Below are 15,335 nucleotides of genomic sequence, written 5' to 3'. Positions count from 1 at the left end.
GCCCACAGGAAGTGGGCATGCGCTGGTCCATCTGCATATCCTGTCTTCTTCTGTCAAAGTTGCTTCACACCACTCCAACTTCCTTTTTTGTTCGTGATGCCTCAAATGCCCTAACACCAAGATATTAAATGATGTGTTGGTTATACAGTCGAGTCCCGCTACAACGAAATTCACGGGACACGCGAAAAATTTCGTTGTGGCAGAACTTCCTTGACTCGAAATTGGTATGTATATACGTACGCCAAACGGCAAAGCCGCGAACGAAATGGTGTGGGGGTAAAGGTTGAGACGTACCGAAGGCAGTCGATAAAGTGTCAACTTCACGAGAGAACGCATTTCGCGCCGCTGTTACGGCATTTTTCGTAAATTGCGGCCGACGCCTAACCCAACGCGCGTGCCCGGCCGATCACGAAACACTCATTTCGCGGCACATGCACTGTCGCAATTAAGTGGTTTGAATTACCACAATTTCATTGCATGTTTATGACAAAAGTGGCAAGCTTGGAAAACTTGCGCTTACCGGCAGTTTTATTTCCAGAAGTCGGCCAGCCTGGATTTCTTACGCTTCACGGCAAGCAAAGGCGTCACGCGAGTCTCTCAGTCCGTTAAGAGCCATCGCAATGTTATTGTAATGGGTTCAAATAAATGAGCTGAAAAGGATCCATTACTTTCGAAGCAGTCGCCGGAGTCATTTTCCCCAGGCGACGAGACGTTAGCATCTTGTTGACAACAGCTGCTGCGGCGCAGCCGCTCAGGCGCTATCTTGAAAGCAATCTGCGATGTGCACAAAGTGAGCACCCGCGGGGACCTAATCTTCAAAGCGATCTGCGATGTGAGCAAAGTGCAACTAGTGCCGGTACAGTCGTTTGCGCTGTGCTTTCGACGTTTCTTTCTAGTTGAAGCGAGAGACGGCACGGAGGTCAATTCCCTCGCTGCTATTTCCCCGCCTTCTCACTCCAGCGTGTTGACACCGAGTTTCCTCGGTCATCGAGCAAGATGTGTTCATGTTTACCTGTGCGCCCGTTACACCGTGCTCGGTAATTGAGTTGGCGAATGTTCACAAGTTTATACTGCCAATAAAACTACTATCCTTAGTTTGTATAGGTGTCTACTAATCTGCTATCGCAATCGATGCTTCGTCTTTCGGGCAAAACTGCGAGATTTGTTTCTTACTCTCTCTGCCTCGGCGATCATATGTGCCTTCTCCTCAAGAGAGATAAATTTACGCTTCTTCGTTGGCGCAGCCATTTCGACCGGACACAGACCACAGAAAACAGCAGTGATTGCAGTGATCCCCTGCAGTGTCGCGCAGGCGCGTGATGCCCATTCGCGGCTATGGACTGCAGTGGCTTAAATCAGTACTTTGAATTTGATTTCGTTCTCGAAAACCTCGTTCAAGCGGACATACGATCGTCACAGCTTTGGAAGTGCCTTCTAATTTGACTACTCGGCAGTTCCAATTTCAATTCAGTCCCACTTCAGTTCTCGAAAAGTTCGTTGAAGCGGAAATACCGAATAAAACGCCTTCGTTATGAAGGGAATTTTTTTGTATTACTTTCTATGGGCAGCTGACGGGGAATCGGAAAATCTTCGTTGTAGCGGTATTCGTTGTAGGGGGATTCGACTGTACTTCATGTGTGATATATTCATTGGCTGTCTGGAAATGAGGCAGGCTACATAATTTTGGCGAGAAGACTGTTCGAGTCTTTCTTTATATGGCCTGCACAAGAAAGAATGCAGATACGTAACAGTACGTGCTGAAAGTGGGTTTCTAGTGCGAGCGTACCTGAACTTGCCGGTTTATCAGTTTCTGCTGTCAGTCATCAATTTGCCAATTTCACAACTTTCACAACATTACCTCATGTCGATTGTTGTAGTGCTTAACCCTTTCAGGCCCAAATTAATTCTGTTCATTGTAAAAAAATGGTCTTTACAATTTGAGATGTGCATGATCGTGGTAGTTAAAAAATTTTTTAAATCTTTGCTGATACTTTTCAATCAACTTATTAAATGGTTCCAAATGGAATCAGTGGGGCTTGGTGGACTTGAAATGCGCCGTTTCAAGCAAGACGTGAAAAGTCTATTTTAGATGAAACTCTATGAAGCAATTCTTTTCTTTGTTGAGGCAGAGGTGTGTGCCACACTTCTCTCACCGAATGCAGGAGTAAGAGCACATTCTTCTCTATTTTTTCTAGTTTGCGCAATGACTTCTTTTTCATCGGACGAATCAATGTCACCTCGAAGGATCAGCACAAGCTTCGCGACTTCTTTCTTTTTCCAATAAAACTCGCATGCGCTGATTGTCGCCATCTGTTCCAAAAGAAATTGTTTCCGTATTACGGAGGGATTTCCCCCAAAAAAGTTTATCTACTTGGCATAAGCTCATATCAACAGCATAAAATCACAAAAAGCAGAGCAAGGCTCCACCAACAATACAGGCTCCTGACGCGATAATGATCCATCAGGTAACACGTGCCCAAAGCATGGCCAAGTACGGCATGAAAACGCCGTTCGAGTGCGAACAAACATGCGATTTAGTCGGGGAGGTAACGTCAATCGAAAATATATCGCGTGAGTAGTCGGGGCCGCTACGTCCCAATGATTCCATTTGGAATCATCATGATTCGCAAAGTTCTCCGGTACCCGCAAATACTTTTGCCGAATAAATTTACTCCGAAGGGATAGCATAGCACTTGATAGACCAAATCCAAATGTTCACGAAACAAAAATAAAATAATTGTCGTACCTCTGCACGGTGAAAAAAGAGGGGATCTCAGCCATTGGCGGGAACAGTGCAAGCGATTCTTTTATTTTTTCGTTCAGAGGTGACAGCACTTCCTTGAGTCTACCAGCTTGCCAGCATATGTAGAGTAAGGGCTAAATATCAGTTGTAGCGTAAGAACAACCTTTTTTTTTGAACGGGGTTGCCCACTGAGCTACAAAATTGATGATTCTATTTGGAATCACTGGACCTTAAGGGTTAACAAGCTGAAGGTCAAGTTATGGTAAAAATCGAGTTGTTTGTACTATAACCAACCCTTAGCTGTAGGGATCAAGGGGCAGGGAGGTGAGAATAAAAATAATCTACAATAGGGGTGGGATTGGGGAGGCTCGTCCTCCAACTTCCCCTTGAAATTCACCGGTAAAATCTGCAATAGCATTGTCCTCGCCTTTCCCCTCTGTGTTGCCTTGAGCCCAAGTACGGCGGGAAAACGACGAGGACTACTGTCATAGATAAGTCTATCTGGGCCTGAGCAATTTGTTTCTTCTCCCTTGCGCAGAAACCTGTGAGCCTAGTGCCAAGCAGTGAGGACCAGTCTACAGAGGGCGAGGGGTCACCTCCTCCTCTGGCCAAGGACGACATCATTGATGATGTTGACGGAGTGCCACTGGCAACAGACATCGACCTGGATGGTCTGCCTCTGGTGGGGATCCCTGTGGCTGACCCTGACCTGGACGGGGTGCCACTGGGCGTGGTTGAGGACCCTGACATCGATGGGCAACCTTTGGAGCCGGCCATCTTGCGCAGGTGCGGTGACCTAAATGTGAACTTTACCACCAGGAGTTGCATTATAAAATGGCTTAGGCAATACAGTGTAGATCGAATATAACCCAAGTTACCGAAGTCGTGAATATCCGCACAATACGCTGTACCGCACTATAACCAAAACATTTTTCAAGAGCGTGTAGAACAAGCCAGCCGCTCGTACGCAAGAATCGAAGCATATGTTTGGGATGATTGCATTTCTTTAAACTAACCCCACTGAATTGAAATTATTGGTCAGGGACTGCGGCGTCATGAGCACCTTGTCGCAGTTTCTCATTCCCCTGCTGCAATCAAAGCTTCATGGCATTTGGTGTTAGAGTAGATAGCATAACTTTTCTGTAATAGTTGCAAATGGGTTCCGTAGTGTAAGAGTTGGAGTCAGGCATATCCGAAGGGGTAGCTGGCCCATGCCGTCGTCCGCCTCATCTACACTGAAGACGTTGTTGAAGGGAGGAACAGGTTCTCATCGAGAACGAAGAGTAGGGGGAATATTTACAATATTTACATGAGAAGTAGAGAACGTTACGTCTCACCAGCCTAGCATGACTGGATCGAAGCACACCAGAGAGCCGCAAAAGTCCGCTTAAAAGCCCTCTGGCCATGCTGCGGTCCCACCATCCTCTAATCGGAGCGTCGAGAGTCACCGAAGGGTCCACCTTGAGGGAGAGGGTACGCATAATCCCCTGGCGCTTTTATTTCCCAACCACATTCAGAGAAGTGCCCTCGGGTACACACTGCTCACTCCCCCACAGAAAGAAGGGGACACTCGTAGACAGGCGGCTTCGCGCCTGACTTGAACTTACGCGTCTGTTGTTCCTGGAATGGGCCAGCCATCGACAGGTTTGTTTGGAGAACGGCCTTGGCGGCCAACTGGTCTGTCGAGCGGCCGTGAGAAAGCTTCGTAGTAGCGGCCCTGGTGACACGTATTCGTTGAAAGGTGTATAGGCATGGTGTCGCCGCTGATCTTTCTTGTGGGACGTTTTTCAGCCTCCCGAAGCGATTCGTAGCAGGCAATCAGGAGATACTTCAATCTCGCTGCCCCCGCTGGTCGCCGAACGTAACAGTAGAAGAAAGGGAAACGTGGTTTGGTGATGCACAGAATTGGGTGAAGCAATGAAATTAGGGAATTTGCCAGTTAAATGTGAGCATGGCTGGCACAGGTTAGGGCTAGCTATACTAGCAGACAACTTTCTGTGGCTATGAAGGAAAAGCTATGGAGGCAAAGCAAGCTAAAGTGAGAGTGCTTCTGAAAAGAGTCCCGCTTTTTAATCCACTTTAGGTTGGGGAAGAGAAAACACAAAACACTTTATTAGCAACAGTTAATTAAGACAGAACATGCCACTGATTGTAAACGTTTACTTATTTTGTGGCTTTTCTCTTCCGCGTCTGGGCAGACGCAAAACCGTCGCACGTGGAAGCTGCGTCGATTCAGTGTCTGTTCTGAGCAACCAAAAACACTGTCAAATGCTGCCGGACTACTTGGCGTGGTAACACATGCGCATTAGTCCCGCCCCCATAGCTTTCCCTTCATAGCCACAGAAAGTTGTTCGTGAGTATAGATAGCACCGGAACAGGTTCTTCCCATTAACTTGGTTTTTGTATGGTGATGATCCAGCATTGCACTTTGTCTTGCTAGATCTTCAAACTGCACTGTCATCATTACAGGGCACCTCCAGCGAAATTTGTGCCCTCCAAGTGGGAGACAGTAGACCCGGAGACGGTGTCCCAGCAGGCTGTCACCACCTCCAAGTGGGACCTACTTGACCAGGGTGAAGAGGAGGAAGAGAGCTGCAGCAGCAGTGTTCGTAAGACAGGCACGTCAGCCAGTCCAGCGGTGCACCTCACCACGAGCTGTGCCAGCAGCGCTGCAGCGTCCGTTGACGATGACATTGACGGCGAGTGAGTGGCAGCTTTCAGCTAAACTTGCTGTATTGTGTGTGTGTGTGTGTGTGTGTGTGTGTGTGTGTGTGTGTGTGTGTGTGTGTGTGTGTGTGTGTGTGTGTGTGTGTGTGTGTGTGTGTGTGTGTGTGTGTGTGTGTGTGTGTATTTACAGACACAGACACGCGTGTGCACACACACACACACACACAGTGTCAACATCCTATTTCTTGGACTCCCTAGATGCTGCGAAAACCCCCGAAAAATCTAGTTGTCTTGAATAAATGAATGCATGCTTTTTACTGCCCCAAATGCTTAAATCGCCACAGGCAAGTCCGAAATCGCTCTAAAGGCCTGCCAGTACACTTATTGGGCATACCGGTGCTCTTACTGCAACAGGAGATGGTGAATGCCTGCGTGTATAATTAAATGAATACGTACTGTGCCCTGTGACTTCATGGTATGCTTTACCGCAATACATTGCACATGCTTGACTGTGTGACACCCCTGTATTGCAGCGAAGGTGACTTTTGGTAATCGGCACAATGCAGCGCTTGACCGTCCTTCCCGCACTTCGAAGCCATTTGTGAGGAGCAGCAGAGCAAGTGCGCACAAGCTGTGGTAGAAAGAAGGGGGAAAGATAAGCGGGGAGCGCAGCTCAGTGCAGCATCTGACTATGCTAGCGAGCTACCGTATTTAATTACCTTATTTACTTACCCCGAATGTAGGCCAAACAAAAGAGTGATAACAGCGTTCACAAAACCAAAAAAGCATTTATTGAATATGAACATGCCAAACTCATTCTACGTCATCATCGCTGCTAGCCCCGTCACTATCTTCCTTATCGTCATCTTCAAACCATGCACTATATTCAGTACCATCAAGGGTATTAGAGAAGCTGAACTTTTTGAAGGAGCGCATGATCAAAATTCCTGGGTAAATGCCATCCTTGTTACGGCGCACGCAAAAAGCATTTCCCGTTGCCCCCTCCGACGACGGACGTTTTTCTCATAAATTCCGAAGTACCGCCCGGCTTGAACGTTTGACGGTGCCTCTGCGGCTAGACAAACTTTTCGTTTGAAAGTGGCACTATAGTGGCATTGCCTGCTTGGTGCCATTACGATAACGCCACGCCGCACATCGATACTAGCGATGCGACAGGTCAAAATGGCAACGTCGTTCGTGTACTTCAATTGGCTAGCCGCTGCAATACTGACTTTTCTAGATGGCGCTAGCTATGCACCATATTTATCAATTTCAATTAAAAACTGGAGCGTTTTTAAAATCCCCGAATCTAAGCCGACCCTAGAATTTAGTATATGCTTATCTGAAAAAAAACTAGCGGCCTAGATTCGAATAAATACGGTAGGTAAGCAGCTTTGTTTTACAAAAAAGATTGAATCTTCTGTTGGTTTTATGACGTACTTATTACTTCACTGATGATAAAGTGTATCACAGTGCATATTTACAGAAAGTTACACTCTATTCATTGACTAGATTGCCATCTTTGGGTTAGCCTACTGGCAACAGCAACAACTTGAGGAGAGACATGTTTCGTTATGGCGTATGCCGGCGATGTTGAGCAAAAGAGCTGCTGTTTTCTTGCCTCGGCAGAGGTAGCCAATGCATCGGCTGCGTGCTCCACCGTGTTGCCTGCCTGATCTTCGGCTTGGTTTAACTAGGGTTGGCAGTTTCAACAAATGAGTTATATAGAACAGCGGACCACTTATTTGAAAGCGATCTAGGATTATTGCAAAAGAATAATAATTAGAAGCGGGTGTAATGCTATTTCTGGCTCCTTTTTTTTTTCTGACTACCATCATTGTCATCATTTTCATCTCACATAAGTGAGATCGTGTAGCGATAGATGACATTATATTTCCTGTGTTATGGGTATTATTGCCACAGTGGCTCGGTGATTGTGGGGTTCTGCTGCTGAATACAAGGTTGCGGTTTCGATTCCCAGTCATGGCGGCCGCATTCTGATGAAGGCCTAATAGAAAGACACTATTGTTACAAGATATAGGTGTACGTTAAAGAAACCCAGGTAGTTTAAACCACGGTGAAAGATATATTGTGAGCGCATTTTGCGCATATCGTCGTCGTCATCTGTACAAACGACTCATCATCTTGTGTGAGCGCTATTTGTGCATATCGTCGTTGTCATCTGTACATACGACTCATCATCTTTTGTCTCGTGCGGTGCTTCGTCTCTGACTCGGGCGACTGCTCGGAAATAAAGGCATCGCATCGGTCGACGTCTCACAATATACTCTTTAGGTGAGGACACTCTCCAGACTCGATCGACCAGATAAAGTAGCAAAAGCGCGCGCCGATCGGCCCGATGACGGCAGCGGATACCTATCGGCAGTACGACGCAACTTCAACACAGAAAGCTTTTTATTGGTTTAATATCCCGTTGTTATAGCAACCGGCGGTTCGCGGGAAATCCGAAATGATTGAGTAACGCACGAAAGTAGGTCACCGGGGAGAGGGCATGCGCGTGTTCCTTGTCGGCGCACGCTCTCGCCTGCGTTCTAACTGAAGTTGCGTCGTTCCGCCGATAGGTATCCGCTGCCGTCACCGCCCCAATAGACGCGCGCCCTTGCTACTTTATCTGGTCGATCGCATCTAGCAAGCAAGCCGAGAAGTGTCCCCACCTAAAGAGTATATATCTTACACCGTGGTTTAAACCCAAAGCCCTCTATTATGGCATCTGTCATTAACCACTGCAGCTCCGGGACATTAAAGATCCTGGTTTATCGTATCTTTCGGCCTTCTTGTTTCATTGTGTAATTTATTCCAGACCACTTGAAGACAGTTCTCCAAGGGATGACTCTCAAGACTCCATGCCTGCACTGGAACTTTTGAAGACAGAGTCGGGAGAAGAAAGAAGAGCCAAGCTACGGGAAATTGAGGTGCGGTTTCTGTTATTACTTTTTTGTTACTTTATTGATTTGCAACATTGTTTTCTTCTTTTTGCACAGCTCAAGGTTATGAAGTTTCAAGATGAGCTGGAATTGGGAAAAAGGCAGCGCAAGCCTGGCCTCTCAATCAGTGCTCAAGTGGAGCACTATAGGCAGAAGCTAATTAGAAAGGTAAGAGACAGTACTGTGGCTTCAGGGCCTTCGGATCTGATCTGCATTGCAGTTTGCAGCAGCAGGAGATATTCATCATTGTTCGAATAAGCACACTTTTTACAACCAATGCTTTTCCAATCATTTTGTCATCTTTGCACCACCTTGCTTCATAGTCGCATGTCACATCCTAGTCCGCAAGTCTGGTGCAAGCAGACAGGCCCAGTCGAAGCTGCTTTTTATGTGCCGTCAGTTTGCTTGGTGTCTCTCGTGTTCCACACTTTGCACTGAGTAAGAAATTTAAAAACACTGTTACTGTATTATAATAGTTTCATTTGTATGCCGCCAGCACTTTCTGTATTTTTGACACTGTGCTTGCCACCCTCTGCCTCACAAAGAGTGAATGAAGAATCAAACTTTTTATCGGGTAATCTCGTGCCCAGAGAGCAAGACAGTACAGTCGAACCTCGATATAACGAAGTTCTACTTTCAGCGAAAAACTTTGTTACCTTGCGAATTTCGTTAACTCGAAGTTTCATTAATTCAATGGAACTAAGATAGGGAAATAAAAGTACTTAGTTACATCGTGAATTTCATTAAATCTAGGTTTTCGTTGCAGTAAGGTTGCACAATGTTTTCGTTGCAATAAAGTCAATTTGAACGATTGCCTTATGTGACTGCAGAGTAGTATTTGCAAGAGTGATAACATAACAGCAACAGTTCGGTGAAAGGCACGATCAACAAAAAGTAATATGACGCACACATGGCAGTATAGTAATACTGCAGGTTTCTGTTAATTTAAATTAGATCCTGATTGAACGTCCTCAGTGGCATCTACAGAAATATCTAGAAATTTCAGTTAGGTCGAAATTTCTTGCCGCCGTGGTGTCAGCTCCAAGTATTTTTCGCCCCTTTTCTCGGAACAGTTTTTGCACTGGACTGCATGTTTTGCATGTTCGAGTTTCTTGTGCAATGTGTCTCCGCTCAATAGTGAACATAACCAAAATAGTGGATTTCCCAGTTTTTCTCTACTAAAACTGGTACAGTAAAATCTCGTTACTACAAACACCACATTAACAAACTTTTCAGATTTACGAATTTTTTTTAATCTCCACCAAAATGCCTATATTTTCAATGTAAAAAACTTTCAGTACTACGAATTTCAGATTACCGAATATTTCATAATAATGTATGTAATTTAATCCCATAATCACCAAGATGCTTCATTATTACGAACTTCCGTTGAAGTTTCGGTACCAAATCCCTGAGGTTTACACCTATCATCGTCATCCACAGCAGCAGCCATGCGCTGGGGAACCCGTTTCAATGGGTACAGCCCCAGCAGCATCGGCATCAGCATGAGCGTCACGTATGGTCATGTTCGGGCTCTCCTACTACGTCGTAGGCCTAGCGTCACCACGTTAATAGCGATCGGCTGGAGCTGCGAAGTTATCGGTGCTGAGATTGTGTTGTGCGTTCGCTTTGCTGACAATGAGTTCTCCTGGCCACCGCATTGAAAAGAAGTGATGCCCGTTTTCGCTTTAAGAAAAAGTAGACATTTTGCCGCAGCTGAATGCTGGAACAAAGAGAGTCGACCTGTGCAGGGAGCGTGATATCCCACCGTCAACAATGGCAACGATGCTCAAAGATCGGGAAAAGATCATGACATTGCATCGAGAGTCACAGCTGGCTCCCTCAAAAAAACACTTGCGGCTTGGCAACTACCAGAACGTCGACGATGCCGTCCTCATGTGGTTTAAGGATGCCAGACAAAACAATGTGCCCTTGTCAGGCCCAATTATTCAAGAGAAGGCGCTACAGTTCGTGGCCACCTTGGACATCTCCGGTTTCAATGCAAGTGCCAGATGGCTTTATTGCTTCCGGCAAAGTTATGGCATTGCGTGGCGGGTTGCTTGTGGCGAAGAAAAGGCAGCAGATGCCATGAGTGCGGTTGCCTGGCGGATCGGGCACTTTCAAGACATCATCGAGTCTTTCTCTCCAGACGACGTTTTCAACGGCGACAAAAAGGTGGTCTTTATCAGTTGTTGCCTGATAAAACAATGAACTTCAAAGGTAACAGGTGTAAGGGCGGAAAGAAATCGTGTCTCCGCGTATCGGTTCTGTTCTGCTTCAACTGCACGGGCACGGAAAAACTCAAGCCGCTAGTTGTTGACAAGTCTGCTAAGCCGCGCTGCTTGAGAAACGTCTCATTGTACTTGCGACTACCGAGCCAACAAAAAAGCATGGATGATGTGAGAATTGTTCACTCAGTGTTTGCTGCAGCTCGACAACACAATGGAGAAGAAAGACAGAAAAATTCTTCTCATCGTTGACAATTGCTCGGCACATATTGTGAATGTGCGATTCAGCAATGTGCAACTTGAATTTAAGCCCCCGAATTGTACTTCTTTGCTCCAACCTTTGGGCCAGGGCATCATCAGATGTGTGAAGGCTGAATTTCAGAAGCCTCTTGTGCAGTGCCTCCTGATCAATATTCGACTGAAGCTGCCCACACAGGTCAACATCCGTCAAGCTACAGAAATGCTTACAGGGTCGTGGTGGATTGTCAAGGCAAGCATGACCAGAACTGTGGAATGAGCTTACCGAGAAGCTCCCCGTAGACACCGCGGTGACCTTCAATGATTACGTTGACAGCGAAAGCGGGGCGGTTACATCCGCAGAGCTCACCAACGAAGACATTGTGAATAAAGTGCATGAGCAAGAAGAGTGTACTAGTGACGAAGACGATGCCGAGGCTGGATCAACACACGGGAGGAAGAGACTGTTTCCAGCTCGGATGTTTTAGTTTTTCTGGAAAAGACGCAATCATTCCTCAGGCGCTGTAAAGATGTCCCTGATGACGTTCAGAGGAAGATCGAGGATGTGGAGGCATTCGTCCTGCAGCGCTTGTTGTCTACTCGCCAGAAGAAAATGACACTTATTCAAGCAATAAATTGTAGTTAAACTGTGCCTCACGTTTTCGTTTATTATTTACGTACGAACACACGCATCTGCTGCAAAGGTATGCAATTTTCGTTGTGTTACATTACTGAGATGAAAATATTGGTTTTTCAGTACTACAATAATTCAAATTAACGAATTAAATTCGGCAGTCCCGTGAAGTTCGTTGTAACGAGATTCTACTGTAAGTTACTTACGTAATTGGTATTCTGTTTTCCTTATTATGCTGTCAAATGTTTTTTCAAGTTTGGTGTGATATTTGCTTGAGACAAATGCAGAAAGAAGTCAATTGAAAAAATTATTTGTGCTATTGTAAATTTTTCAACTAAAAGGATAACGCAACTTAACTGATGTTCAGGTGTCTGTGCAGGTGTTCGTCTTCCTTCTTGTCCTAAGGGAAACAAGCAGCCTTCCCAGCACTGGATCAATAATATGCCTATTCTCTCTTTCTCGTGTTTTCCCAGGATCAGGAGAAGTCCAGTGGGGGGTCAAGTGAGCGTCGTAAAGAGCGCAGTAAACGCTCTCGTTCTCAATCACGATCACGGTCACGCTCTCGGTCACCCATTTCAAGTCCTCTGGTGATACGGTCAGGGGTGAGCCAGCGCAGTAGCGGCAGGCTCAGCAGCCCGGTCTCCTCTGAAGGAAAGAGTCGCCGATCCCGGTCACCACGCTCTCCCCGCAGCTCCCGATCACATCGATCACGCTCACCAAAGAAAAGGAGGTATGCCTACCTTTTCAAACACTTGTCATACATTGTCACGGCCATTTTACAAGTGCCTGATTGCACAGACCTGACCCTCCGCAGCAGTGTTGTTTGCTTATCATAGCCATAGACAACCAGCCAAATGTTTGCATTGTTTGTCATATCCGAAAATTTTATCTTAACTGTATACAGTGTATACCACTTATAACGTAACCGTTTATAGTGCAGAATTGGCTACAACGCGGCCTTTTCCGACTCCCGTTTACTCTCCCATAGAGCTCCACGTATACGCATACCGCTTACAGTGCAGCCACGTGAGACGAAATACCAGTTATAACGCGGCTGCCGCGGGAAAATCTCACCGACAAGGGCGGTAGCGAGCACGCTTTTCAACAAGATGCGTGCTGCCGGCCGGCGTATGCATTATTCAATGCAATCAAACTCTCGTTAATTCGGACTTATTTCACCGACAAGGGTGGTAGCGAGCACCGACAAAATCTCACTGACAAGGGCGGTAGCGAGCACGCTTTTCAACAAGATGGGTGCTGCCGGCCAGCGTATGCATTATTCAATGCAATCAAACTCTCGTTAATTCGGACTTATTTGAACCGCAGTGCTGGCCTAGCGGTAGAGCATCCGCCTCGTATGCGGGAGGTACCGAGCTCAAATCCCGGTGCCGCCGGGAACCCACCGGTTTTTCTAATGGGTAGAGATGTCCCCTGGCCTGGTGCTCGGCTGTCGTAGGGGTGCACATCTCGAAAGAGGGCCCAATAGAGATTTCAGCTGTTGTCTCTGGGTGCCTCTTGTCCAACCACATACGGCCTTGTAGACGAGCATCCGCCGCGGCTGTGGGAGGCAAGTGCTGCCGCCGGGCACCTACCGGTAAAATAGGTACAAGCGCGCTTCCCGGCCTGGTGCTCGGCCATTATGGGACCTGAACGCTTGGAAAGGGGTGTTTGACCTCAGCCCGAAGGTGCCCCCACCTCAATAGGTGCTTGGGGCGCCACATGGGAAATGACCGCCATGGGAGCGGCCCAGACATCACTTTTTTTCCGTGCTCACGTAGGTTTCGACGGGAATTCAGGGCGCAGGCTCCTTTCCCAAGCGTATCACCCCTGAAGGAAGCCGAACGCCAGGCCGGGGTATGCTTGTACCCTTTTGAACCAGTGGGTGCCTGGCGGCGGTGGGAATCGAACCCACAGCCTCCCGCAGACGAGGCTGGCGTATGCATTATTCAATGCAATCAAACTCTCGTTAATTCGGACTTATTTGACCGCACATCGGTTAATCCGGACTACTTTCGGAGCTCGGTGAGTGAGAAGCGCCGCAAATGTGCGACACAAAAGAGCAAGAACGGCGCTAGCGTCTAACCGAAACGAAGCGGCGGAATCTGCATCGCCGCAGCCATCACTTGAAATCGTACGTGAATGACAGCAACGCCGGAACGCTTCGAGCCTATTTGTGTCTTTAAAGCCTTTATTGCTGCGTTTACCGCCGTGTGTAACACCACGTTGGCCGCGGGCTTTCGTAACTGCGTAGTCGTCATCCAAGATCGCATCAATAGCGGCCGCGGTTTTCTCCGCAGCAGTTGCGGCGAACAGTAGTTTCGTTTTTACTCGGTACGCTTGTCGGCCGCAAGCCTAAAAACTGCGTAGTCGCCATCGATGACCGCATAGATAGCGACCGCAGTTTCGACTGCAGTTGTTGCAGCGAATGGTAGTTAATTCGTCCAGAGTGGGTGCGTGCGTCGGGCGCATGCCTTCAGCACCACAAAGTTGCCGTTCATAATCGTGTCGATAGCGGTCACGGTTTTTTCCGCAGCAGTTGCGGCAAACAGTTGTTTCGTTTTGACTCTGTGCAAAGCTGTCGAGCTCGAAGAGCACCGGCTACATCGCGATCATGCTTTTGCCAGCTCACTGGCGAAAATGTAATCGCGATGTGCACTGTTTGAAAATCGTTTTCGTTATAGTGTGGTACCACTTATAGTGCAGATATTCGCGACTTTGGCGACTTACCTTATAAGCGGTCTACACTGTATATATTTTTTCTGCACTGGAATGATAATGACTGTATAGTAGAACTTGAGTTTATCCTGTTCTTTTTGTGTGTGTCTGCATCACAGTGTCACCCGAGCTTTCCTGTTGAGGTTTGCAACATGTGATTTATTATTGCAGATAGCTAATACAAATATTGGAGGCACTTGTTAGAAGCAATATATCATTAGGCCATATAGAGCAAGTATTTGCAGTCTAGTCATTCTGTAGTTTTAGCGTGTGTGTGTGTGTGTGTGTGTGTGTGTGTGTGTGTGTGTGTGTGTGTGTGTGTGTGTGTGCGCGCGCGTGCGTGCGTGCGTGTGCGCACTGGTGTTTCGCAACCCCCTCTCTCCCTCTTCCAATGCCCCACCTATCGCTCACGCGAAAATTGCACAGTTTGGCGGCATTTATTGCAGGCTTGACATTTTAGGTTTGTGCATGGTATACCTAACTGCTTGTGTGTCGTGGTGTATTGTTTCAGGTCGAGAAGTCGAAGCCCTCATAAATCAAGACGTTCACGATCACGGTCACCCCACAGGCGGCGCTCATCCCAATCACCTCCCCGAAAGTCTCACAAGAGCAAGAAAAGTAAACACTAAGAGCAGCGATGCCTGTGCTGCATGGTGTACTGTCACTTTTGTTTGCCTCCATCTCTGCTCCCTTTATTTTTTTGTACCTTTTTGGTTGTATAGTTTATTTACATTCCCATTAAACCATCACTAATCATGCATTCACGTAAGGGATGGCTGGGAGCAAATAAAAGTGATTTGTTAGTAGCAGTTGTGTGAGTCTGCTTTAATGCAGCCATTAGTAGAAAGAGAGAGAGAGATCCGTTTCTCTTCATGATTACCGAGTGCGCGTGCGCACAAGTGGCGTCCTAGATTACAAGAGGCAACGGCTCATCTGTGGCTTGGTAAGCCCAAACCTGTGGTGGCCATTACTGTTGTGAGTATGCAAGACAGCACATCTGCAGTGCCCAAGAGCTGTTGCCAGCCAGTCTTGGCTAATTAATGTATCACACTTCTGCGACTTATCCACTCTGCTTTCTAATTGGCAACTACCGTATTTTTTCAACTCTAACGTGCCCTCAATTGGAACGCGCACCCGTTTTCCGTGATGACAAAAAAAAAAGTCCT

At 47.0% G+C, this 15,335-nt stretch overlaps 1 protein-coding gene across 1 annotated transcript in view; it reads left to right on the top strand.

Moving 5' to 3' along the window:
* The window catches only part of LOC119442102 (U2 snRNP-associated SURP motif-containing protein-like), a 68,639-nt gene extending 53,663 nt beyond the window's left edge, over nucleotides 1-14,976 (top strand). The window contains exons 17-22 of the mRNA XM_037706840.2: nucleotides 3,282-3,529; nucleotides 5,213-5,446; nucleotides 8,232-8,343; nucleotides 8,413-8,523; nucleotides 11,928-12,184; nucleotides 14,681-14,976. Coding sequence (XP_037562768.1) covers nucleotides 3,282-3,529; nucleotides 5,213-5,446; nucleotides 8,232-8,343; nucleotides 8,413-8,523; nucleotides 11,928-12,184; nucleotides 14,681-14,798 — 1,080 coding nt within the window. The 3' untranslated portion in view covers nucleotides 14,799-14,976. The remainder of the gene's footprint in view (nucleotides 1-3,281; nucleotides 3,530-5,212; nucleotides 5,447-8,231; nucleotides 8,344-8,412; nucleotides 8,524-11,927; nucleotides 12,185-14,680) is intronic.
* The last annotated feature ends 359 nt before the right edge of the window (nucleotides 14,977-15,335 follow it).

Source organism: Dermacentor silvarum, chromosome 2 (genome assembly GCF_013339745.2).
Source record: "Dermacentor silvarum isolate Dsil-2018 chromosome 2, BIME_Dsil_1.4, whole genome shotgun sequence".
In the NCBI taxonomy this organism is placed as follows: Eukaryota; Metazoa; Arthropoda; class Arachnida; order Ixodida; family Ixodidae; genus Dermacentor; species Dermacentor silvarum.
This window is presented reverse-complemented; position numbering and strand designations above follow the sequence as displayed.